This window comes from Exophiala oligosperma (genome assembly GCF_000835515.1).
Source record: "Exophiala oligosperma strain CBS 72588 unplaced genomic scaffold supercont1.6, whole genome shotgun sequence".
NCBI classification, from domain to species: domain Eukaryota; kingdom Fungi; phylum Ascomycota; class Eurotiomycetes; order Chaetothyriales; family Herpotrichiellaceae; genus Exophiala; species Exophiala oligosperma.
In genome coordinates this window covers 1217384-1242381 of record NW_015622823.1, presented here as the reverse complement: position 1 = coordinate 1242381, position 24998 = coordinate 1217384, and the positions used below count along the sequence as shown (strand labels likewise).

General features: G+C 51.7%; 11 protein-coding genes across 14 annotated transcripts; 7 read left to right on the top strand and 4 right to left on the bottom strand.

The window, feature by feature from the left end:
• Positions 1-15: 15 nt before the first annotated feature.
• PV06_06892 (uncharacterized protein) lies at positions 16-2412 on the bottom strand. Its single transcript, XM_016408059.1, has 3 exons — positions 2152-2412; positions 1853-2024; positions 16-1797 (listed from the first exon to the last, which is right to left on the bottom strand). Exons 1-3 carry the CDS (start codon positions 2221-2223, stop codon positions 371-373), a joined length of 1671 nt encoding a protein of 556 aa, XP_016261539.1. The 5' UTR covers positions 2224-2412; the 3' UTR covers positions 16-370.
• A 1053-nt stretch (positions 2413-3465) lies between these two features.
• Positions 3466-5335, top strand: PV06_06891 (betaine aldehyde dehydrogenase). The gene has a single exon (XM_016408058.1). It carries the CDS (start codon positions 3626-3628, stop codon positions 5150-5152), a length of 1527 nt encoding a protein of 508 aa, XP_016261538.1. The 5' UTR covers positions 3466-3625; the 3' UTR covers positions 5153-5335.
• On the bottom strand, positions 5184-6991 carry PV06_06890 (glucosamine-6-phosphate deaminase). Its single transcript, XM_016408057.1, has 2 exons — positions 5729-6991; positions 5184-5673 (listed from the first exon to the last, which is right to left on the bottom strand). The coding sequence occupies exons 1-2, from the start codon at positions 6485-6487 to the stop codon at positions 5395-5397; spliced, it is 1038 nt and encodes a 345-aa protein (XP_016261537.1). The 5' UTR covers positions 6488-6991; the 3' UTR covers positions 5184-5394.
• A 94-nt stretch (positions 6992-7085) lies between these two features.
• Positions 7086-11226, top strand: PV06_06888. 3 transcript variants are annotated; one of them, XM_016408054.1, is made up of 4 exons: positions 7086-7427; positions 7493-7611; positions 7694-10209; positions 10258-11226. In XM_016408054.1, the coding sequence occupies exons 1-4, from the start codon at positions 7384-7386 to the stop codon at positions 10369-10371; spliced, it is 2793 nt and encodes a 930-aa protein (XP_016261534.1). In that variant the 5' UTR covers positions 7086-7383; the 3' UTR covers positions 10372-11226. The 3 variants fall into 3 exon arrangements, with proteins under 3 accessions (XP_016261534.1, XP_016261533.1, XP_016261535.1); XM_016408053.1 differs by having other exon boundaries at positions 7694-11226; XM_016408055.1 differs by having other exon boundaries at positions 7493-10209.
• Positions 10289-11014, bottom strand: PV06_06889 (uncharacterized protein). Its single transcript, XM_016408056.1, has 2 exons — positions 10823-11014; positions 10289-10760 (listed from the first exon to the last, which is right to left on the bottom strand). The coding sequence occupies exons 1-2, from the start codon at positions 10837-10839 to the stop codon at positions 10448-10450; spliced, it is 330 nt and encodes a 109-aa protein (XP_016261536.1). The 5' UTR covers positions 10840-11014; the 3' UTR covers positions 10289-10447.
• A 358-nt stretch (positions 11227-11584) lies between the features above and the next one.
• PV06_06887 (uncharacterized protein) lies at positions 11585-12657 on the top strand. Its single transcript, XM_016408052.1, has one exon. The coding sequence runs from the start codon at positions 12118-12120 to the stop codon at positions 12439-12441; it is 324 nt and encodes a 107-aa protein (XP_016261532.1). The 5' UTR covers positions 11585-12117; the 3' UTR covers positions 12442-12657.
• Positions 12658-12994: 337 nt separating this feature from the next.
• On the top strand, positions 12995-16131 carry PV06_06886 (uncharacterized protein). The gene is made up of 2 exons (XM_016408051.1): positions 12995-13981; positions 14035-16131. Exons 1-2 carry the CDS (start codon positions 13818-13820, stop codon positions 15782-15784), a joined length of 1914 nt encoding a protein of 637 aa, XP_016261531.1. The 5' UTR covers positions 12995-13817; the 3' UTR covers positions 15785-16131.
• A 292-nt stretch (positions 16132-16423) lies between these two features.
• Positions 16424-17371, bottom strand: PV06_06885 (uncharacterized protein). The gene has a single exon (XM_016408050.1). The coding sequence runs from the start codon at positions 17310-17312 to the stop codon at positions 16797-16799; it is 516 nt and encodes a 171-aa protein (XP_016261530.1). The 5' UTR covers positions 17313-17371; the 3' UTR covers positions 16424-16796.
• A 2557-nt stretch (positions 17372-19928) lies between these two features.
• PV06_06884 (uncharacterized protein) lies at positions 19929-21068 on the top strand. Its single transcript, XM_016408049.1, has one exon. It carries the CDS (start codon positions 20100-20102, stop codon positions 20844-20846), a length of 747 nt encoding a protein of 248 aa, XP_016261529.1. The 5' UTR covers positions 19929-20099; the 3' UTR covers positions 20847-21068.
• A 301-nt stretch (positions 21069-21369) lies between these two features.
• Positions 21370-22804, top strand: PV06_06883. Of its 2 annotated transcripts, XM_016408047.1 has the most exons (3): positions 21370-21692; positions 21775-22155; positions 22232-22804. In XM_016408047.1, the coding sequence occupies exons 1-3, from the start codon at positions 21579-21581 to the stop codon at positions 22499-22501; spliced, it is 765 nt and encodes a 254-aa protein (XP_016261527.1). In that variant the 5' UTR covers positions 21370-21578; the 3' UTR covers positions 22502-22804. The 2 variants fall into 2 exon arrangements, with proteins under 2 accessions (XP_016261527.1, XP_016261528.1); XM_016408048.1 differs by having other exon boundaries at positions 21370-22155.
• A 335-nt stretch (positions 22805-23139) lies between these two features.
• Positions 23140-24536, top strand: PV06_06882 (uncharacterized protein; the record flags this gene model as incomplete). The annotated part of the gene is made up of 1 exon (XM_016408046.1): positions 23140-24536. The coding sequence occupies one exon, from the start codon at positions 23140-23142 to the stop codon at positions 24436-24438; it is 1299 nt and encodes a 432-aa protein (XP_016261526.1). The 3' UTR covers positions 24439-24536.
• Positions 24537-24998: the final 462 nt, after the last annotated feature.

Sequence of the window (24998 nt, the reverse complement as noted above, 5' to 3'; positions counted from 1 at the left end):
ATACCTCACAATCCACCCCAACATAAGGTCCCTATACCTTATCTTTACCTTGCCTTCCCTTCCCTCCCATACGCCTGTAGACCATGTGACAAGCTCGACAAAGTGGTCCCGGGGTTGACATTTTTTTCCAAAAACCTCATACTGTCGACGCTTGACCTTGAAAGGTAAGTATAATCCTCCCGCGGGTAACAAAGATGACCCCGTTGATTTCTTTTTTCTTTCCTTCTTCTTCCGAACAAATGTACTCTGTTGGACTACTCTGTTTGATCAGTCTGTCGATTCTGATTTCTCGGGATGGATTTGAATCCGGAACCCCCTGTTGGTCGTTGTTCCGACACTTGTTCCGACCTTTTCAATCCTCGGTCTCATCCTACAACATTGCCCTGACGGCCCCGTCGCCCTTCCAGCCGGCTTCCTGGGCGACGATCTCCGCGCACCTCTCGCCGACCGCCAGCACGGTCAACATGGGGTTGATGGTCGGCATGGCGGGGAAGACACCGGCGTCGGCGATCCTCAACCCCCGGAGGCCCCTGACGTTCAGTCTCTCGTCCACGACCGCCATGGGGTCCCTCTGGACGTCACCCATCTTGGTCGTCCCCGCCGGGTGGTAGACGGTGTGGGCGACCCGCCTGGCGTACTCGCTCAGGTCCTCGTCGGTCTGCACCTTGAGGCCCGGCGCCACCTCACGCTTGATCCAGTCCTTGAAAGGGGCCTGCTGGGCGATCTTGCGGGCGGCCTTCAACCCGAAGACGAACGTGGCGGCGTCGTAACCCTCCGGGTCGGTGAAGTACCGGAAATCGAGGGCCGGTTTGACGGCCGGGTCGGACGAGGTGAGGTAGAGTTTCCCACGCGACCGGGGTCGGGGGATGTTGGGGGTCATGCAAAAGGCGTCGATCGGAGTGTCGTAGCCCAGCCTGGTCGTGTTGAGACAAAATGGGATCTGATAACAGTGCATCATGACGTCCGCGATGTCGGAATCTGGCAGGGCGTGTGGGTTTGTAGGGATGGGTTTGGCGCCGGCGGCGTCGGGAGCCTCGCGACGTAAAAAGATCCCCGCGTCCGAGTCCATGGTGGTCTGGTTCGGAGGGACTGGTCGATTCAGTTCCCAGATGATGATGGTTTCTGGGTGATCGAGCAGATTCTCACCCACCCCGGGGATGTCCTTCACCACGGGGATGTGCAGAGATTGGAGGTCCGAAGCAGGACCGAGACCGGACAGGAGCATGAGTCGGGGAGTGTCGACGGCACCGGCGCAGAGGATCGTTTCAGTTTTTGCGGTCAGGGTCAGACTGGTCCCAGATTGAAGAGTCAGGTCGATGCCGGTGACCTTGTCACCACCACTGACATTGATCCGAGAGACCCAAGCGTTGGTGAGGATCTTGAGGTTGGGCCGATTCTCCTCGCCTCGGAGGATGGGGTGGATGTACGCCACGCTGGCGGACGAACGTCGTCCGTCGTCCGGGTTGTAAGAGACGGAGAAAAACCCGACACACTCCTTGAGTGACCCGGTGCTGGAGATTTGTTTGTTGAAGTCGTGAACCACGGGAATGTCCATCGCCGTGCTGCAGGATTCGACCCAGTCTTTGCACAACTGATTGCGGTGTCGGGCGTGGACCGGTTGCACCGTGTTGCGGAGCTTGTTGAGCACTCGCATAAAGGTAGGGAACGTCCATCCTTTGGCTCCCATGGACTCCCAGATTTTGCAGTCGTACTCGAACGGCCGGAAGGAGATCAAGGTGTTGTGGCTGGAACAGCCACCCAGAACTTTGGCACGAGAATGTCGGATGTGCGAATTCCCTGGGGATATACATGTGAGTTACGATCTAGGTGGGAAGTATGTGCAAAAACAAACCCATGGGTTGCTCCGTGGTGCCATAGTCATAGTCAAGTTCTCCTCCCAACAGATTGAGCCACTGCTTGAGATCGAGGACTCGGTCATCCATGAAATCACTGGGTCCAGCTTCGATCAACAGAATCTTCTTGTGTGGCAGATATTCCGCCAGACGAGAGGCAATGACACAGCCCTGTACCAACGATGGCAATATTAGCAAGATATTCAGTTTGTCTGATTGTTTCTTTTGGTTCTCATTTTGTCTTTTCATTCGGTGATTCAAGACTTGCTCTTGGGGTGCTTTTCTTAGATTGACTTACCGCTGTGCCACCACCCACGATGAGGTAGTCATAGCTGTCGACTTCGGAAGCATCAAGATGAGTAGTAGTCATTTTGATGATGTGGTTGACGTCTGTTTTGAAATTCCCGTATATACTGAGACGTTGAAGCCCAGAGATGGATAGATGCGAGAATACAGTTCAAGTATAGAGTACCGAGTACACAATCAACGAAGAATTACAGATTTGAAGACGGGCTTTACAGAAGAAGATCAGGCCCACTCAAGAAGAAGGTGTCACTCCACTGACTGGGGTCGTAATATGTATTCAGATGTTTTTTTCTTTCCTTGTATTTTTCTCTAGACCAGGTTGGAAAGCCTCTTCGGACGTGAGATAGTAAAAATTTGACAAGTACGTACAGTGACCCCCGTAGATAGGGATGCACTAGTTCATTATTTTAGAAGTGTCAAGGGTTGAAAAAGGTGCGTCATGCACAGATCCCTGCAAGCCTTGGAATGGGCCTGTGCTTGTTAATGGTCAATTCAATCAAAGGCCGTGGGAGGCGGAAGCATCGGAGTGGAGGATTCGTGATCGGTGCCTCTTAGATGGAGGAGAAATGATCATCCTTTTCAACCTCTCGGATTGTAAGCTGATGTGGGAACAAATTGCTGGGGCAAAGTCGTTGTACTCGTATCCGTACTGGTAACATGGATGGGTGGAGGCCGAAAGAAAAGGATCAAAATACAACCAACATAATACTTTAGGAGAGTGTTATCGTATTGTGACCGCTTGTAGTCTGGGCTGTGGCGGTCTGTAAAAACAGTCTTGAGGTTGTAGTTTCCTTAACAGGAGAGATTTACCTGGGGACACGGGCTGGCTGACTCTTTAAAAGGGCTTGTTGTCGGGTCTAGATGCCTGTTACTCTATCGGTGCTCGTGTTATCTTCTCCTCGTAGTGTCCAGAGTCATAGAGTCAAGTGTATTCACTTGTACGCGGAGGCATCAGGTGGACAGGATGCATGGCTGTTAGCCAAACTTGACATTGTATGCCCGCAAAAGGAAAAGAATCACTGACAGTCGAAAAAAGATAAGCGGTCCATCTAGGCGAAGATCTTTCAGTCCAGGCTAGAAAAGGCCTAAAGTCCAGGCTAAAACTGCCACCTAGAAAAACTCCTTACTCCGAGTCCTAAATTCGAATGACCGTCTTTTGAACTGGTCACAAGAAATACTTTGTAATAGGTCTCTCTCCATGCTTGCCTATTGGTTCTGTGGAGAGGCAAGGGTGGTAGGTGGATTTTAATTGCTACAACCTCAAAAACTCCAGGTAACAACTGTAAATGACATCAATTCTTCCACAATCACAATCACAATCACAACCGTCCAGAGGAAACACCGTGAATAATCCAACGTTGAAGCCGACTTCTAGAAGAAGATTGAGTCGAGGCCTACAGACAAGCGCCTTCAACATCAAATAGCCGTCATCTTTTGCTGAGGCACGAGTACTGCCATACAACACAATGGTGCTCAACATCTCCCTCCCAGACCGCCATACATTCTACGCCGGCAGGGCGCAAAAGTCATCCTCATCATCATCCTCATCATCCTCCACGACGTTCCAATCGATTGACCCCTCAACCGCCAAACCGGTCTGCACAATCCACACATCATCCCAATCGTCCATAGACTCGGCCATTTCATCCGCCAAATCAGCATTCCCGTCATGGTCCAGCACGCCACCCATTGAACGAGCACGCATCCTCCACAAGGCCGTACAGATACTTCGATCGAGAAACGACGAACTCGCCAAAATCGAGACCCTCGACACTGGCAAACCATTCTCCGAGACGTCCACGGTCGACATCGTAACGGGCGCCGACGTGCTCGAGTACTTTGCCAACCTGGTCGCGTCGGGCGGCTTGAACGGCGAGTCGTTCCGCCTCCGCGACTCGGCCTGGGTCTACACGTCCAAGGAACCGCTCGGCGTGTGCGCGGGCATCGGGGCCTGGAACTACCCGATCCAGATCGCCCTCTGGAAGTCCGCCCCGTGCCTGGCGGCCGGCAACGCCATGGTTTACAAGCCGTCCGAGGTGACGCCCCTGCACGCCCAGTTCCTCGCCGAGGTGTACAAGGAGGCCGGGTTGCCGGACGGCGTGTTCAACGTCGTGTACGGAGCGGGAGACGTCGGCTCATACCTCACCAAGCACCCCGACATCGCCAAGGTCAGCTTCACGGGCCAGGTGTCGACGGGACGAAAAGTGGCGGGTTCCGCGGCGGGCGAGATGAAGTACGTGACCATGGAACTGGGCGGGAAGAGTCCGGTCGTGGTCTTGCCGGACGCCGACGTCGACCAGGCCGTCGACGGCGCCATGATGGCCAACTTTTTCAGCACGGGTCAAGTCTGCACGAACGGCACGAGGGTGTTTGTGCCCGACACGCTGAAGGCGCAGTTCGAAAGGGTCCTGCTCCAGAAGATCAAAGAGGTCCGAGCAGGCGATCTGATGGACATGGACACAAACTTTGGTCCGTTGGTCAGCGATGCCCACTACAAGAAGGTGACGCAGTACATCAGGCACGGCACGACGGTGGACAGGGCACGATTGCTTTGCGGTGGGTTCGACCAGCGACCGACGAACCTGCCCTCGCAGCTCAAAAATGGATACTGGGTGTCGCCGACCGTGTTCACGGACTGCTCGGACGACATGAGGATCGTCAAGGAGGAAATCTTCGGGCCCGTCATGTGCATCCTGCCGTACTCGTCGCTTGAGGAGGCCGTCGCGAGGGCGAACGACACCGAACTCGGCCTGGCCGCCGGCGTGTTCGGGAAGGACATCAACCAGTGCCACCGGGTGGTCAAGCAACTCCAGGCGGGCATCACTTGGGTCAACACCTGGGGTGAATCCCCGGCTGAGATGGCCGTCGGGGGTTGGAAACAAAGCGGCGTGGGCGTCGAGAATGGGAGAAGGGGCCTCGAGGCTTGGGTCAGGAATAAAAGCACCCTGGTGGAAATGGGCGGCACGGTTCCCACGGTTTTTGCGAAGCTGTGATGCAAGGAATCAAAGGAAAAGGAAAATGGTATCTTGTGAGTAGTGTAAAATGAATCATGGTCACATTCTAGGACAACGATTGTTTTCGCTCGTCCTAGTATAGAATACGTTGCCCTCAAGGTATTTGTCCTTTAAATCCGAGATATGTTTCGTAGTGGCTACGCCATACTTCTTGAAAAAGATTTTGTTCCCCCCAGCCGTAATCAGACAAAAGACAAAAGACAGGAAAATAGGTTGCTACCCTAAGCAGCAAAAGTCGAAACCCTTGAACCCATCCTGTCAAACAGAAAATCGTCCATCTTTCTGTCATTCATGCCGATGGCCGAGTCCAACAACCTCGAAGACATGCTGTCGGGCGTCAATTCCCCGTCTTCCGCATCCACCTGCTCTTTCTTGTCGGTGTTGATCTTGAGATCCATCAGAGCACTTCGCCAATTATCTGCCTTGGTCGGTAGGCGTTGCTGAGGAGTTTCTTTGCCTGTCTCTGCCTCGTCGGCCATGTTTTCAATGCTCTTGAAGTACTGTGAGAGGTCTTGTCAGCGCGTCCCCTGGGATCCACGAGTCTCATATACGCACCTTGACAGTCTTCACCAACATCTCATCAGTTGCCGGGTCGTCGCATACAATCATAGCGTGCTCGTGCATCTGCAGTGCGCTAGCCGTCCACATTTGGCTCACTCCACCTTCGATGGTCTTGGAAAGGGCCAAGGCTTTATTCGCGCCGAGTACAATGACCAGCACCTCTCTCGCGTCCATGACTGTTCCAACTCCTACGGTCAAGGCTTGTTTCGGCACCTGACTCAAATCACCTCCAAAAAAGCGAGAATTGGCTCGAATTGTATCTTCTGCCAGCGTCTTTACTCTTGTCCGCGACTTCAACGAGGAGCCAGGCTCATTGAATGCTATATGTCCGTCCGGTCCTATCCCGCCGAGAAATAGGTCAATGCCACCGGCTTTGGCTATCCTCGATTCGTAGTCGGCGCATTCTGCAGCGAGATCGGGAGCGTTGCCGTTGAGGATGTTGACATTGGCAGGGTTGATGTCAATATGCGCGAAGAAATGTTTGTACATGAAGCTGTGATAGGATTCGGGGTGGTCTTCGGATATGCCGACATACTCGTCCATGTTGAACGTCACGACATTTGCGAATGAGATTTCGCCGGCCTTGTGCGCCTGTACTAGATATTTGTAGATGATCTCTGGGCTGCTACCGGTCGGGAGACCTAGGACGAAGGGTTTCTCGGCTGTTGGAGCGAATGCATTGATGCGGTCGATGATGTATCTGGCCGCATATCTCGATGCACTTTGCGCCTTGTCACGGATGATGACCCGCATTTCGCAATAGAGGCTCTGTAGATGAATTCGCGAGAAAAAGCGGTGTCGAGAAAATGCTCAAGGTAGGAAAATGACGAACGGAGGGAAATGTTGAAGAGAGGACAAACCTTTGACGTAGATGACTTTCCAGTAGTTCAATCATCCGATGGCTTACTTGGGCCATTCTTCATAGGAGGACATCTCGACCACTGGGCGCATTGTGTAGCCGCATGGAGAGAGGTAGCAAAGGCGGGAGGGAGGATCACCACGGAAGGGTATGGTGACAATGCAACAGTTGCGTACAGTATCATCCAACCAATGGACCACACCGGCCACCGGCACCGGTAGGGACCCATCAGATATCTCTCTGGTGAGTTTGATAGCCATGTCAGCCTGACGAACGGCACACTGTTAAGGGACAGTTTGGATGGTGGACGGGAGATGCCAGTCGCAGAGAGAGAGATGGGCAAGTGGCGGGGCAATCGCAGTCTGTGGCACGTGATCCCAATCCATCGCTGGTGTAACGTTTGTTCAGCTTTCGGTAGCACTGAGAATCGTCGCCGGCGTCCACCAGGGTGTCATCCGTCAAGCTTTTCTACCTCCGTCTTTCATCGTCCATCGCCATCACACTCATCGGCAACGTTACTCTCCAAAACCACAAATGCAACATCACCGATTCCCACGTCTCATGTTGCTTCTCTAAGTTAACGCCATGCGCAGTGCTCCATTGTCCGCCCAGTGCCCAGCGCCCACGCCAGACCTGGGACATTTCTCAGTGGTCTAACTCGTGCATCAGTGTCTGTCGGCTTTCTCTCTGACCCGGATCACCTGTTCCCAATCCTCCTCCCCTACAGCCTTCTCGTCCCCTTTCCCATCCAATCAGATTATATGTGGGGAAGAACGTGCTTCATACCGTTATGGCCACGAACGGGGATGTACCACCCCTGTGGGATGAATCGAGGTATGTACCGAACATGCCGTCATCACAGTTGCCGTGAAATCCACAAGCTGATCTATATATTCCAGGCAACTCGGCCAATTGTTCATGATGGGCTTTGATGGCACTTCTGTCACTGACCAAGTCCGGACCTTGATCGAGAAGTATCACGTAGGCTCGATTCTTCTCAAGGCTCAAAACCTCAAATGTGCTACCCCTTATAACCTGATGCTATATGCTTGCTTCGTTGAAATCGTGTGTTTGTTGACTGACATTGGAACCGCAAACAGCTGCCGAACAGGCTACTCAGCTTGTGCTTGAATTGCAGACCCTTGCCCGTCGCTCTGGTCACCCCGTTCCCCTTCTCATTGCGCTGGATCAAGAGAATGGCGGCGTTAACAGTCTCTACGATGAGGTGTATATCCGTCAATTTCCCAGCGCTATGGGTATCGCCGCTTCGGGGTCCAAGAAGCTGGCCAAAGAAATCGCACGCGCAACTGCTCAAGAGTTAAACTCGTGCGGCATCAATTGGATCTTGGGTCCTGTACTCGACGTTTTGACTAACGCTAGAAATCAGCCTCTTGGTGTTCGTTCACTCGGAGACGACCCACACGAGGTGTCTGCTTACGGTGTTGAGTGTATTCGAGGGTATCAAGAAGGCGGAGTTGCCACGTGTGGAAAGCATTTTCCTTCGTATGGTAATCTCGAATTCTTTGGCGTCCCGGACGATGTGCCTACTATCACCGAATCGCTTGAGAACATGAGTCAAAGTGCCCTTGTCCCTTTTCGAAATGCAATTGCACAAGGCCTTGATTCGATGATGGTAGGAGGTGTTGCGATGACTTCTTCACTGCTCAATGTCATGCATGCCTGTCTCTCTGAGCAAATTGTGCGTGATCTACTGCGCCATGAAATGCGGTTCGAAGGAGTGGTGGTTTCAGAATGCTTGGAGATGGAAGCACTCAGTCGCAATATAGGGATCAGTGGCGGTACCGTCATGGCATTCCAGGCCGGCTGCGACTTGATTCTCACCTGCAGAAGCATGTCAGTTCAGGAAGACGCTATCAATGGCCTAAAGGCTGGTTTGGACAATGGTATGATCGAAAGACATCGAGTGCAAGAATCAGTGCAAAGAATTCTCAACATGAAGGCGAAATACACGTCGTGGGAAAAGGCTTTCTCACCGCCTGGAATTGAAAATCTTGCACGGCTACAGCCGCTTCACACCAGTCTGTCGACCACAGCATACAACAAGTCAATCACAGTCGTCCGAGACCAGAAACATTTTTTGCCGCTCTCAAGGGTGGTCAAAGCTGAAGAAGAACTGCTCCTGTTGACGCCATTGGTCAAACCACTTCCAGCATCTGCTATATTCCACCAAATGCAACATGATGTGTCTTCTGTACCATTGTTGGGTCGGAGCCCCAGTGTCGATGCCAACACCTCAGTCATGAGTGGCGAGCAAGTGTTCCGAGAACTTGGTCGGTCGTTAGCCAGACATCGGAATGGAAAGATGTCTCACACCTCATACACAGCAAACGGTGTCAGGCCTCTCCACGAAAACCTGCTCAACCGCGCGCAAGGGGTGATTGTTGTTACTGCAGATGCTGGTAGGAACATGTACCAAAATGCATTTGCGAAACACATCTCAATGCTGTGCAAGCTGGCCGTGGGACCAGATGGAAGGCCCAAGCAGAAACCCTGTGTGGTGGTTGCGGTCAGCTCTCCTTTTGATTTTGCGGCAGACCCTTCGATAGGGACGTATGTTTGCACCTATGACTTTACTGAGACCGCCCTTCGTGCCCTCGTGCAAGTCCTTTACGGGGAACTCAACCCGACGGGAGTACTACCCGGATCGTCCAGCCAGAAACTACAAACGAGTCAGAACTGGCAGCAGTGGCTTGTAGAAAGCTTCAGCGAGGACCGGGACTCTGCCGCGCTCGACGTTTTAATCGCCCAGTGTCAGAACGACTCGTCAGCGCAGGCCGTGCTGCTCAAGAACATCCACAGTGGCACTTTCCTGCTTCGAGATCCAGATGTCGAAGAAGCCCATTTCGTGGTCCGGAACAGCAGCACCAAGGAGCTCTTTGGATTCTGCACAACATATTACTCGAAGAGTAGCGGTGTCGGACATGTTGGAGCCATCATTGTTGATCCTGCTCGCCGCCAACTGTCGATTGGTCATTCACTACATGACCGTGCGATCCGAGCTCTCCTGCAGAAGAAAGGCGCCGCCAAATTTCAGTTGGGGGTCAGGTTTCCGCACGTGTTTCTGGGCATACCTAAACTTGGTTCTATTGAGTACAAGAAACTACGGCAATGGTTCGCGAAGTTGGGCTGGAACACATCCCTTTCAAGCTCAGTCGCCACCATGATGATACGCGATCTCTCGATATGGTCAGTACCAGAAGGACTCGGTCAGAAATTGGCCAATCCTGACGTTAAATTTGATCTCGTTTATGGCAACGAATACAACGATGTTATGATGGAGCATCTCAAAAGATGTGCCAGGAACGATGTTCGAGGGATCTATCAAACGGCAATGAGCAACAAAGAGGGTTGCGGCATCATTCGAGCCAAGAAAACGACAGATCAGTCGATATTAGGATCTATCCTGGTGTGTCGATCAGAGTCGCAGATAGCAAAGTACATTCCGTCGGTGTACAAACAGCCTGGGGTGGCTTGCATATCGTCTCCGGTCATTTCAACCATGTCTGGCGACAGGAAATCTCTATTCCAGGGTCTTGTTCTGTTGGGCATCAAACAATTCAAGAAACAGGGCCTGAGGTCTGTTCTCCTGGACTATGTGAGTCTTTCACTCGAAGCGAGACTGCTATGTGCTGACCAGCTACAGATACGAGAGGACGCGACCGCCGATGGTCTCAAGGCATTGGGCTTCACTACTGCGAATAGCTTCGATGAGGTGTCCAGCGAACCCATGCACTGGACGATGATGCCTGGAACCTAATTTGCGTACGTCCAATATACTATATCTGTACAACACAGTCTCGTCCATGGGTCTCCTTCCTCAATCACTCGTACTGTCAGATGCAGGTCCAACTCATCGTCCTGGGCACAAAAGGACAAATCCAAACAGCACGCCGACTATGGAGCCAACCAACATGGGCCAACAAAGACCCTGAACAAAGACCCTGAACAACATGAATGTGGTTCTGAATAATGACTCGTGCATCGGAACCGGGATACCTCTGGGTCGAACGATGCCGGACTCGCAATACCCCTCTCAAATATACACGTGACCATTTGTGCCACAGGGATCTAAGAAGTTGAGAATTCGGAACAGTACGTTCCGTGAGAGCTGTGTGATCGAGGCCACCGAGTGCGTCATGGAGAGTGCTGCAGGGTCCAGTCATGTCCAGCCGCTTCTAGCCGCAGGGCCAGCTGAGGATGAAGCTCACATCTGATATATTGGCATATCTCTACGCAAGAGACATGTCAAACAGCGCGGTAGAGGGAATTATGAATAGCGGTCGCCGCACAGAGCGGCGGATTTTAATGGACCGAACCGATCGCCCTGGAAAGCCGAGAAGGGTAAGCTGAAGGAGGCAGCGAGCAGGGGAAAAGAGATGAATGACGGGCTTGAAATTGGGGGCTGGAGGCCAATAATTGGATAGCCTTGAACAGGTTAGTGTAATAATGAGCAAGACTAGCCCAATTAGGGGAAGCGGAAGTTCGGAGGCAACCTTCCTTGGTCAATCGGGCGAGGCGCGAGCTTTTTCAGCTTTTCTCCCTCTGACACGCCTGTGTCGCCTGGTGGTCATGGCACCCGGGAGAATAATGACAGAATGACGGTGAATGGGAAATCAATTTCTGGTTCAATAATGTGTGCGTCGCTAGCTCGCAAGATCAGAAAATAAGTTTACGCCCAGCAGCAGCCCGTCGAGGCATTGCGGAATATCGGATAGAGAGAAACTCGTACAGCAATTCGGTTGTCTTACTCCACCAAGAAGTCGCGGTGGGCTGATTCTAGTATTACCGTGTGCCTCGTTTCCTGTATTCTCTCTCGCTCAGAGGTGAGCCGTTCGGGGTAATGTTCACTGGCGCAATCATCGAGGCACATGCGATCTGACCGCCACCACGCATCTGGTACCTGGATGGCGTCCGCCCACCGGCTTCACCGATTTCGTTTCGCCTCTACTGCGTTTTTTCTCTCTCTCCCTCTTTCTCTCGTTTTCCTCTCTTTCTGTTCTCCAGGCCTCGCACTGTACGACCGACGACCTGACCTGTGACAGCTTTTCAAAGGGGGTCAGCAGGCCCGGTAGCACAAGAAATGATGGTTATGTGAACGATTGGGTGCTGGCAGATGGTCGATTACGATACGAGAGGTGAATGGGTGGTGCACCATGATGTGATTCATTCGTGTTCCGTCGAAGCGTGCAGGTCGAGCTTGTCCTCAATGGGCAAGCGCACGCGCTTTCCAACAAAAAGCTATAATTATGCATGTCAGGCCGTGTCGGGCGTAGCGATGATCAACGCTCTTGGATTTTGATGAGACACAGGCGGGATCACCAGCAGGCGTGCTAGTCTAGCTTCGTTGGAACAGGCCTTTGTGCACACTGACTGGGTGGGTGTTCCGGGTGGGAACTTCTATCATCGAACTGACGGGCAGCGCTACGAGGCTAACGAGCCTTTTCCCAGCAAGGCCTTCGGTGTACGGAGTAGCTAGAGAGAGGTAAGTAAAGATGCAAGTCCAATGGCTAACTCAAACCTCGGCATGAAAGACTGCAAATGCCCGCCGCCTGTCTGTCAGGGTCATGGATTTCCTTGCTCACACACCTCTGGAGCCCTGAGATTGGTGGTTCTTTTGTTTCGTGTGTGGTTGAGTGAGCATGTGGGCACGGCTGAAGAGGCTGAAGAGGAAAGCCCCCGAGGTCGCCCCCTGAGTGTACTGATCCTTGAGGAGATTGAGGGAGTGATGTGTTTACCCAGGCAGTCGAGGGGGATGGTCTTATTCGCATGTGAACTGCATGTTTGGTGTGTACGAGTACTCATGAGTACGGGTGTCTTCCTAAGGTAGTGGCATTTGGTGGCATCGATGGCATCGACACTACTACTGTATGTACTCCGTTGGTAGGTACTACCTGACCTAGGGAAGTACAGGAGCTCGTTTGAGTGTCTTTTTTGGGGCCAAAAGACTAGGGAAATTCCGTACCATGGAATGAAATGTGTGATGGTGTCAACTGACCGAGACATTTCTATTCCGTACTTTACAGTTAACTCGACAAAAGGTGGCTAGTGTGTTGAAGCGTGCAAATGCAAGCTCTCGCAGGTTGCAGGAGAGGCGACGGGGAATGCCTGGCTTAGTCGGAAGTCTTGTCTCTCCCGGCGCACTGCATGCCCCGTTTCCTTCTAGAAGGCCACTTGATGCCTTCTACCGCAGTCAATAAGCCGCCTAAGTGGCAGCCAGTGGCCCATCCGTCCAGTGGCCATTCAACCTATTGTACTCCCTACTACGGGTAATGAGGGCCTCTCTCCCCCCTCCTGCGCCTTCCCCTGCTGCTGCCGGTGTTGCCCCTCCCCTCCATCATCTCCTCTCTTCTCCCTCTCATCCTCTTCCGCACTCCCTCGTACAGGTCCTGAGAAACCCAGCCACCGGCGTTGAGTCTGCCCGCTCACTGGCCCTGACATTGTCTGGCTAAATCGGCTAACCTAGGCTTGGGTCCTGGTAAAGCTTAGGAGACTAAAAGATTCCCTCAATCCACTTTCACTTCCGCCGCCGTCAACCTGGTCAAAGTGCATCTTTGTCTCGATCGCAAACTCCGGCCATTTGACATTACGACTGGCCACCGAGAACACACAGACCTTCGCTACTGTCTGCCACTGACGCTGTCCTCTGGCGCATGGGCCCTTTTCAGTCTATATACCTGTCAGATCCTTTACGGGCACTATATTCCTTTTTGTCCCACACCATTGTTGGGTCCCGCCTCTTTTTTTCCAATTTATCGACGACCTTTACACGTACGACTCACTTCTCTCACCTGCTGTCGACGTCAATCCCCTTTGCCGCTTCGGTATATTCCATCTGACAGTACTCTGTGTTCTGGGCCAAGAGTCGTCTAGACTGCGCCGTTATTCTTTCTCTGAGTGCGTGTGAGTGTGTGCGTATACCTTCAACTTCGCCTCCGTCCACACCAAAGGGATTCACTCCAGCTCTCGCCGCTCAAGCTGCTGAATAACCACCCACTGGACCGGGTCATCGATATTCCAATTTTCTTCAGATTCTTCCAGCAGTGGCGCCGGTCTCTCGAGCAGATTCTTATTGCTCTTGAGAATGCAGACGGGAATCCCTACCTCTTCCCGATAACCCGTTGCATATCCCCATCCAGCAAACCTCTCTTCGCTCGTGTGCGCGCACCTCGATTCCTCTCTCCCTAAAACACCCAACCTAGTTCCATGGCCGTGACTATGGACGGCTTTGATCCTCTCGCAATGCCTTACCTACACAGTCCCATGCCGTTCGCGGACGGCAACCTCCAGAATCTCGACTATATGAGTGTACCATCTGTGATGGACCTGCAAGATCAATACTCCAACTTCGACTCGGAGCCATATATGAGGTAGGCAGTTTCGGATTTGCCGTTTCAGTGCTTGAGTGCTAATCCATTGACAGTGGTGATGATATGAACTTTGCTCCATCTTCGAACATGCAGCATCCCGCTCTACTCAAGCGCTTTTCCTCAGGCTATGACGATCCATTCGCAGAGAGTACGATGTCCCAGTTTGACCAAGTGCCTCAAGAAGGTGTGGCCGAGAGTCCCTCGATCGACCGCGACAGCAAGTACCTCAGTTTCTCCATGCCACAGTATAACTTCACCCTCCTAGACGACTCGTTCCGGCGGTCTTCTGTAAATATCAACGCCCAGCTACATGGGATGTTCTTCCTTGCGGAGTCCCAATGGCCTGCTACACCAGACGCACCACCCCCTCCGCCTGAACTCACATGTTACCGAAGAAACCTCTTCCAAATCACTGGCAACGTCACTCTCCCCAGAAATCTTCGATATGTCTTCACCGATGACGGGTCCCGAATACCCATCTACGAACTTGAACTGTCCGTGTCAGCCACCGAATCAGTCGAGGGCAACCCAGTTAAGATCATCTCTGTGCCCTGGAAGACTCCCGCTAGCGGCGAGGCCCCCAAACCCGAAGACAAGGTCGAAAAGGAACCGCCTACGATACCCCTGGACAAGATGTCCGGCCAGGACCTCGACACCGACTTCACCACATTTCCCATCCAGTGGAAAAGACTGCAGTTCAGAATAGCCACTGCCAACAACGGCCGTCGGAAGGAACTCCAGCAACATTTCACGCTACACTTGAAGATTATGGCCTCTTTATCAACGGGCAGCAAAATCCCCATCGCCGAATCGCACTCCGGCGCCGTCATTGTACGTGGCCGAAGTCCTCGAAACTTTGCTGCACGAAAAGATCTACCCTTGAGCAGTAGCTCGACAGCACGAAAACATCTCCCCTCCGCCTCAAGGGCAGGCACCAGCCAGACCTCGGTACCACAAGTGACGTCGGCACCAAAAATCAAGACGCCTCCCAATGACATGCAAGCTTCTTCTACCGTAGGCTACGACAACACCAACACATCAGACTTCAAGCCCACTCCCGAACTCGACACCGGAAACTGGATGTCGCAGATGCCTCCCTCGGAGCCCCTTCCCACACCATATACGGCTTCTATGAACCCGCCGCTCATGCCCACCTTTTCGCACGACAGCACACCCGAACTAGGCACTCCAGGCACGTTCCCATTCACCTTCACTCCAGACATGGGTGCTGGAGGTTCCGGTGCGATGAGTTTACACTTTGGAAGCGATGACGAAGGTGGCAACGGGGGAAGTAGTCCATACCATCATCAGCCTGGTTCGAGACACTCTAGCCGTCCTCCTACCAGCAATCCTAGCCCATCACTTGTGAATAAGCATGGGGCCGGTACAACTCCACCTGCACACCTCCAGCATCCACACCATTCACATGCGAGACCTCGAATGCACGCCCATCAGGTCAGCGTGACGAGCGTGCCGAATTCAACAGCCCAGCAACAGCAATCTATGCCACCCGCGCTCAACAACAACGCTCAACAAATCATGGCTCAACAGCAGGGTTCTCTTCATCACCAAGGGGTACAGAGACCCGAACTCGGCCCGACCAAGTCTCTATCCTTTCACAACAATGAAGGAGAGAGCGCGGATCAATTATACGAATACTTTCCTCTCGGTCTGGATGACTGGATGCCTCCTGTCGATGCGGTATTTAGACCCCATGTCGTTCATCATAGCGGTCCATTACCGCCCGACCCAAGGAGTCCAGGACGACATACGAGTAAGAGATATTTCTCAGAGGTTGTTTGATCAGACCGAGACGCGGTGGGCTTGGAATGTCTGTTTGAGCATGGCATTGAACGTTAAAAACCATTGGTTATGGCACACAAGCCAGGCCATTCTCTCCTGCGAAGCAAATGACGGCACAGCATGACTACGGAATACAGGTTACGGGCTACAGCATGAGCAGCTTTATGATGGGTATTGAAATGTCACTTACGATGGTGGGTTACTCGTACGAAGGGATGGAAGATGATTTATTATTCATATACGGAGTATTTTTCACTTTTATGATGATACCCATCTCCGTGATGTGAATGACTTGCGAGGTAAAAAAGTAGTATACTATAGCATATTATTACGTTTTACCATTTCTACTCATCTTCTTTATCTCGGTCTTGTTTCTTCTATACAACTCAGATCGCTCCTCTACGTGGTCTATAGTGTATGATCTACTGCACTCTTGTCCAGGCGGTGTAGGCCTTTTGCCCTCCCGCCCCCCCTTGTCCCTTGTTCAGCACTTGTGACCTGTGGGTCCCCCTTTCACTCCTTCCTTGGGTGGACACCGAGCGATGCAGGGACATGGTCAGTTGGGACAGGGTGTTGGCCAGGGGGATTGCAAAAACGTGTCAAGTTCCCTCCTCGTACTAACTCGTTACTCCATGAGCAGTCCTGGATTCCAACCTGTGTGGCGGGGGGGGTTTCGAGTGAAAACGAAAGGTATGAAAAGGGTGGGAAAAGGATTGAAGGATCAGGAACAAGGGGCTCTGGTTTTCGGTTCTGGGGTTGTATTGTACCGTACACTTCTCACTTCCATTCCCTTCTCAGCCAAAGTTGTCGATTTTTGGATCCCAATTGCCTCAGTTGACTCAAAAGTACCGTGTGTTGTCCTGGAACGCATCTTGTCGCTTGTCACTCACTTTACCATGGTCCACCCGTCCACAAAAGCACGTCCGCCTTCAAAACGGCCGCCGACGAGGAATCCCCGTGTGTGTGTAACGTACAAAAGTACATTTTCCCCTCAACTTTGTGGTACCGTACATCACACAACGACGACCAAAGATGGACGTGTGTAGACCGGAGATGGAGACGGGAAAAGTGAGATGCCAGGTTTGGTTTTGGCTCTTGTTTCACACACAAAAAAAAAATCTTCTTTGGATCGCCAATCGATTCGACTTGGAAATCTCTGGAAACATGGTGGACTCGGGGGATTGTTGATTGATCGCTTTACCCAGCCAAGCAAGTGTAACTCCGTACGGTAGGACTCGAATGGGGGGGAAAAAAAGAAAAGGTACAGTGGTACTCCTTCCCCCCTAACACCTCTCGCCCTCTGGACGAGCATTGGTTCGTGAAAGATCATTTGGTTCCTGGAACCCCAAAAACGGGGATGGACATGATGGGACGTTTGATATGCAGATGCATGTATGCCTAGGCTCAATATCCAACGAGTATAGTGGCACGGAAGGATTCCCCTATCGGCTGCTACAGTAGCCACACTGTCGCTCTTCTCGCTCTCGTCTCGAACTGACCATAAAGGAAGGAAGATGGTCGATGGCATCTGTGACCGTCACTCGTGAAATGTCGAAGTTGCATGCGTCAACATGTGACGAGACGGGCGCGATGAATCCTTGATCTACTCTCCGTACAAGTAACTACTGTTAAAGGCCAATGGTGATCATGGAGAAGACAGCCACCCCAAGCACCACTCTGACCAGGAAGATCCGGTGGAAAATTGACCAACAAAGACACAAACTTGACTTTACAGCCGGCAACATCATCATTTGGACACACAATAGCTAGGTATGATGCTGACCCGAAGTTTCATGCAGCTAGGGCCGACAAACCCGAGGACAGGTCGAGTGCTAGCATCGGGATCAGGCAAAGGCGCAGGTCCTAGTACGAGTTGGTCACAACACAGTCATTGTTCGACAGGGGGGGTGTTCAAGCGGCCAAAAACTAATGCCGGCTTGGTCGAACTCCCGCCATCCAAAAAGTCGTTGGAAAACATGCGGTGGATGGAGGCTCGGGCTATCTGATCGAATGAAAAGACCGCGTGAGAGCATGGCGCGAGCGGTGGCCTCTCACATGTCTAAAGATTCCTTCCAGAAGGTGATCAACCGTCGGAGGGTGCCGAAAAGATAGCTTATCAGCGGAAGGGGATAGCCTGTGGGAGAGAGAAGAGTGACTTGATACGGCGTCGGCTGTTCAAGGATGGTGTCGGATCAAGGATCAAGGATCAAGGAACAGTGATCAATGATGCGCCTTCGGTGGCTGGTGGGGAGAGGGGATCATGATTTCCAACCAAGAAACTTCCTTTGCGCTTTGCGGCAAGTCCAAGCAAGACGTTCTGCACGATGACGAAAATGTTCACAAAAAGGCGGGGAGGGTTCGATAGCCGGTCACGGGCGACAAGGTCGAATTAGGGCTGACACCCGAAGCCAAGGACAAAAAGAGTTGCCCGGGGTCGGGGAGGTACAGCACTCATACCGTATTGTCCCAACGAGTCAAAACTGACTCGACCGGCGGGTGAGAGGTTCAATTTTGACAGGGTTGTGTGTTTTGTTCCAGCGTCAATCAATGATAAAATAAAGTCGGGGATTGTCGACGTTGGCGTCAAAGTGTCAGGTGTCACACAGAAGCACGACATTTGGGACCAAACTGCCATCAGCTGTGGGCACAAAATACGAAACCGGGTGGATGTACTCCGTAGCTCTCGCGACGAGTACTGTAAAGTCTCTTAGTTTTCTTTTTGTTGTTCTAGCGCTGGGACCCGCCTGCATTAGAAGGATGAGAGAAGCTTCCATCACTGATGGCGTTGGTGTTGGGTCGACGCCGCTGCAATTCTTTGGACTAGACGTTTGAGTGGGGAGTTGTTGTCCACTGTGCATGACTGTCCTACAGTAGTCGTCGAGCTTGTACAAACACGAGCAGCTGGGAGTCTGTGACGTGGGTTGAATTGGTTCCTTCTTGACCAACTTGGGATTGAACGGAATAACACGAGTACAAAGGCGGAATGAGTCGCCTAGAATCGGGATCGGGATCGGTCCAAGCGAGAAGGGCATGTGCGAGGAGTACAAGTATCTTCTCGGTTCCGACGTTAGAGGCACGATGGCCAAGAGTTGACAATGACGATGTGAAGAAGAAGAAGAAGAACAACAACATAAAGACCAGAGCAAGTGAAAGACGGGAAAGAATCTCTCACCGGTCGATGCAGGGTCGAGTTTTTGCAGGGGAGACGGGGGGATCAGTCAGTACAAAGTAGGTGGTAGACAAGGCATAACTGCAAAGTGAGGCTGCCATTCAGGTTCATTCTCTCCTCAACCTGCGTTTTCTACTGGATGCTGTCGTACTCGTACCTCCTCCAATCCTGGCATTCGGAGAAACTTCATTCCCGTATATCGACATGTGACCAACATCATTCTCTCCTTCGTTACTCTCCGTCCCTTCTTTTCATTTGCTTCACTCCGTCCCAGGAGATTTCGTTTCCCTCACGGAAGAGCTCCCCGCCCCGTATTCAAGCTCGCATATCCGATCTCGACATCTGGTACGACATACCTGAGAACTCATGTGTTCGCCGATCGACCCTTTTTTATTCGTATGAAACTCCTCCTGTTCTCGTCTAAGCCACCCCTTTTGCTTGTGACCTGTTGCCCGACTACAACCGACAAGACTATAACTTTTCTTTTTCCTCCAGGGTCTCCTCTTTTGCGTATACCATGTCAATTAACACGGCAACGACGGCAGGTCTTCCCTAGCTTCTCTCTTGGGCATTGATATTCCAGCGGACTGGTCATACCACCCCCCCTTTGGATGACTTCCTACTCGCCTCTGCTTCTGCCGTTGAGGGGTCTCCTCATGCCCGGTTCTTCTGGCCCCTTTGCTGGTCCAGTATCCAGGGCCCAAGCTATACTGTTTCAATGAATAACGCGATCGCGAGGCAGAATTGACTGGCCCGCGGATGAGGGCCGTCTACGCTTTTCCTTCAATCCCAGCAGGTAGTTGACACCCCGTGACGCTTTTTCTACTCGCTACCCAAGTTCCTTGACCCTGTCTGGTCACCACCTGACTATGATGATTCCATCTTGAACCCTCATTGTCCGATGCCTTGATGCCTTATTTATATTGGTGTTAATTTCCGACTTCAGGTCCAAGGTCTGAACTACTCTTCCTCCAAGTCTTCTGTTCCTTTGTGGCACATTATTGTTTTACTGGCTTCTGTACAACACTTGACTTTGCCGCCAACTGTACGAACATTTCGACAAAGGAAAAAAAAAGCTGTATCTAGATGAGAACTGCATGAACCTACACAGGTTGCAAGGGTCTATTGCTTACTTTTGCCACAACTATGCCTTGTATGTCTCGACCTATCTTTTCTGACGGCCCAAGAGCCGTCCAGCCAACCTATCGGCGAGCGTCTGCTCCTGAGTCCTCCACCACAACAAATCGCGACACAGTCTCAAAGCAACCATCATGCTCTGGCGACTATTACCGTGGCTGCTGTTGTGGCTGCAAGGAGTGTGGTTGCCACACGTCGCCTATGAAAGATGAAACGAGTCGCCATCAACGCAACAACCCCAAGGGGCGGACTATCCCCATGCCGGAGAATGCGGCGACGGTCCTTCCATGGGCTCCATCATCCCTCAGTACTATCCAGTCGAACGACCAGCCTTTCAGCTTCAACAATAGCTTCGAAGTGGACGACACTCACTTGCCAACCACCGAACTCGCTCAAAACGAGCTTGTTTCCACAATGGAACATGATGAGGATGAAGACCCATGGACAACTGGCCAATACCTGAGCCAGTCAGATGATATCGACCTTGAAGATTCCTCCAACATGATCGGAGCCGAGGACATGGATTACGCTTCATTGTGCGTAGAGGCTGGGGGACCCAGCTCTGGAGAGGACTCGATGCTTTCGAGCCAGTACGAAGCATCTTTCCGACGCCCATCTGGAAGTGTCACCACCTCGCAACTGATCAATGGTATCGGGGCTGCCTTTGCGAATCAAATCCCTCCATTTGCGGCAGCTCCGATAGAGTGCCAACATACCAGGGTGAGGCAAATGTGTCAAGTTTGTCAACACTATTGAGCCTGGACTTTGTGCCACAACTACGAGCCGCGAGGACGGGGACGGTCTTTTCAACAAAGTCCTGCTGTCGACGATGGACTCTAGTTATTGACTTTGTATGATTATTCTTGTTCATGATGGTGGATTTGTATTGGCTTTCCCAATACTTGTACAACATTGAGGCAGTGGGTGAGCGTAGACGAGACGATGATTCTCGATTATGATCCGCAGCCAAACACGGAGGTATTTGTTTTTTCCTCTTGACGGCGAGGCGGAGCTGTTACGACTATTCCAGGTAGTTGGGGATTTCAGGATATTAGCAAGCACACATCGTTATCTCATTAATTCCCTAACCACCTTAACGGATCAGTGCAATCTGCATCGTAAGCAATACGAGGCCCTTGAACACCCTCGTGTCTTTCCGTAAGGCTCCGAACCCCTCCCCCGTTACTGCCCCTCTTGACTCGCCGGCTGCTCTACGGCGCGACGCAATGACGCACCGTCTCCAATAATTTCGTAGCTTTAGAAACATGAAACCTTTACACACACTGCACGAGGAGCACAAGCCACAGAGTCGGATTGTCTGAGTGTCTACTCTGTATACCAGCCTTCTATCAATCTCGTTGTCTGGTCTGAACTCCGCCACGTCCCCGTTTACACCTCCATCCACCCTCTTTCCTGACTGATTCATTATCTAAACCCCACGGTTCCAGCATCTTGGAGATTCTAGAGGAACAAGCCTCTGCCTGCAACATGTCCCCCCCAGCGATCATAGCCCCTTCGATATTGAGTGCCGACTTTGGCGCATTAGGAGGAGCATGTTCAAAAACAATGGAACAAGGGGCCGACTGGCTTCACGTTGATATAGTATGTTTTGAAACAAGAAAGCCGAAAGTATAAAGAAAGAGTGAGCATCGGGACGGCTGACGACCGCTTCCGACAAATCTAGATGGACGGACACTTTGTACCGAACATGACCTTTGGAGCTCCCGTTGTCTCCATGATTCGAACCCATGTCGATCGACCCAAGACCGCCGGTGGAAGAGGAACTTTTGATTGCCACATGATGATAGCAGAGCCACATCGATGGGTGTCGACATTCCGCGACGCAGGGTGTGATCTCTACTGCTTTCATTACGAGGCGGCCGTGACGTCCGTTGCGGCCACAGAACCCGCCGACAAAACCACCACGCGCAAAACATCTCCGAAAGAATTGATAAAATACATTCACGATTTGGGCATGCAGGCTGGCATTGCCATAAAACCGGACACGAGTGTCGATGTGCTGTGGGAGATTTTAGATAATGAAAATGCCGCAGAGCGGCCAGATGTAGGTTCTTTTCTTTCCCGCGGGTTTCATTGTGGACACAAAAGACGACAATGAAGCGAGCTAACGGATCTTTCAGATGGTACTTGTTATGACTGTTCATCCTGGGTTTGGTGGACAAAAGTTCATGGCCAGCGAATTACCCAAGGTTTCTGCACTTCGCAAAAAGTATCCCGAAATGAATATCGAGGTTGATGGTGGTCTGGGTGAATCGACGATAGATCAGGCAGCGGATGCCGGTGCCAATGTCATCGTCGCCGGTAGTGCCGTGTTCGGAGCCAAGGATCCAGGTCAAGTCATCAATGCTCTGCGGGAGGCCGTCGAGAAGAGAAGAGGTGGGAAGTTATAGCTGCCGAATTCCCTGGCCTTCTCTAATCAGGAAGAAACCATTTTACTCTCATGATCTCTGCGGATACACACGCTTCACCTGCTCCGTCAACTGATGCGGATTCAGCACTTTGTGGCATGGGAAGACTTTGTGCCTGAGGATCGGAACAGACCCTATTTAGGAGATTCAAAGTATACATTTCAAGAATACCACGATATATACCTAGCTCCTGTACGAAGTGCCAAACGTCGATATTTGACTTGACGGCAACCCAAATTAAATACCAGGCAACGGCTCTACATGATTGCACGGGGCGTATCGAATCGATGGCCTCTAGGCCAAACGGGGAAATGCTCACTGAAGCTACTCCGCAAATAGTTCAATCCACGAACATGCGTTAAACAACAGATGGTCATCACTCACCACCTTTTACAGTATTGTTGTGCATGATTTATTCTAGTTCATAGGACGAGGGTGCTTTACTATGAGTCATTCATGTAGTAGGTCGTGAAAAGCTGACAAAACCACCCAACACCATCAAGTTCTATTGCGGAATATATATAGAACCCTACCTGAGCACACCGTCTCTCCAGTACAGTTCACAGAGCAGCAGTTCCAACACCTCGGCACCATCTTCCTTTTCTTGTTCTTCTCTCACCATGACAGACACAGACATTCAACCATTCACCATCTCCGTCCCGGAGTCTGAGCTGTCCGATCTCAAGACGCGTCTATCTCTGGCGCGGTTCCCCGACGAGATCGAAGGTGCGGAATGGGACTACGGCGCTCCTCTGGCCGACGTCAAGCGCCTGACGGGTCATTGGAAAGACAAGTACGACTGGCGTGCGGCAGAAAGCAAACTCAACGCCCTCCCTCAATACACGACCGAGATCCGATGCGACGGGTTTCCGGAGACTTTGCGCATCCACTTCATCCATTCAAAGTCGAGCAGAAAAAATGCCATCCCACTTCTCTTCGTCCACGGTTGGCCGGGGAGTTTTATCGAAGCGACAAAGATCTGGAAGGATTTGTCGTGTCCTTCCACGGGCACGAGTACGAGCGGCGGTGGTACGGCCGGAGGAGTTTCTGACGACGAAGACGATGCACCTGCGTTCCACTTTGTCGCTCCGTCCCTACCCAACTACGGCTTCTCGGACGGTGTCAAGGCCAAAGGGTTTGGGATTTCCCAGTACGCCGAGACCTGTCACAAGTTGATGTTGAGGTTGGGTTACGGAGAGTACGTCACCCAAGGAGGTGATTGGGGGTACTACATCACTCGAGCCATGTCACTCTTGTACCCCGAGCATTGCAAAGCGACTCACGTCAACATGGATCAAGGGAACGCCCCCGGTTGGACCAGTCATCCTTTTTTGGCTTTACAGCATGCGGTGACGCCCTACACCGACGCAGACAAAAAAGGCATGGCCAGGACGAAATGGTTCACCGAACAGGGGTCGGGTTACCGAGCTTTGCAATCCACGAAGCCACAGACTCTGGGTTACGCGGTCGCCGATTCTCCCGTTGCGTTGTTGGCTTGGATCTATGAGAAGTTGCACGACTGGACCGACTCTTACCCTTGGACCGAAGACGAGGTTTGTACTTGGGTCAGTATTTATTGGTTCTCGACGGCCGGTCCGGCCGCCAACATGAGGATTTACTACGAAGCCACTCACGCGTGGGGTGACTCGTCTTCGAAGGTGACGAGACAAGGCTTGGTGGGTTATATCGGTGGTGGTGTCAAGTTGGGTTTGAGTCATTCCCCCAAAGAACTAAGGGTGTTGCCCTCGAGTTGGACGAGAACACAAGGTGACGTGGTTTTCGAGAGGACACACGACGGTGGTGGACATTTTTTCGCCTGGGAGAAACCTCGACATTTGATCGAGGATGTCAGGGACATGTTTTCTAGAAAAGGTGGTGGTGCGTATGGGGTCGTCAAAGGTTTGGACGGGTACGATTAGCATGTGACTGGTAGGTATAGATATCTGTCTCAGGTATATATCTGGCCATGGTGGATCTTTGGCACGAAATGCTTCTTCTTTTCTCAACTTGTCACTCTGACTCTTGTCTGGTCATCCATCACTTTCTTTCGTCTTGGTTTTGGCTTTGGCTTTTCGTACGTCAAAGTTCCATCAATACGTGTTTCTACGTGTGGGACGGTTTGAAAGTCCAGGCATCAGTTTCTATATTGTTTGACTTTTGACTTTTAGGTCCTCACAACGACAAATCCACAAGATTCCAACAAGAAAGGTCCTCACGCGGTGTACATATAAGAGACAGAAGATGATGATGGGAAATGAAAATGGCTTCGTTCATACCAGTGTGCCTTAGCATTCGAACTCGAAACGTACTCTCTTTCCATCGTCGAAATCTCACACGTTACTCTCGAAAGAGCCTCCTCAAATACAACCTGATCAACAATCATCATTACTGTTACCTTTTTGAGGTTGACTTTTGACGACAACAGTATTGACCTGGTCTTTGTGCTCTCAAAAGTATAACCCCCCTTTGAACGATAAAA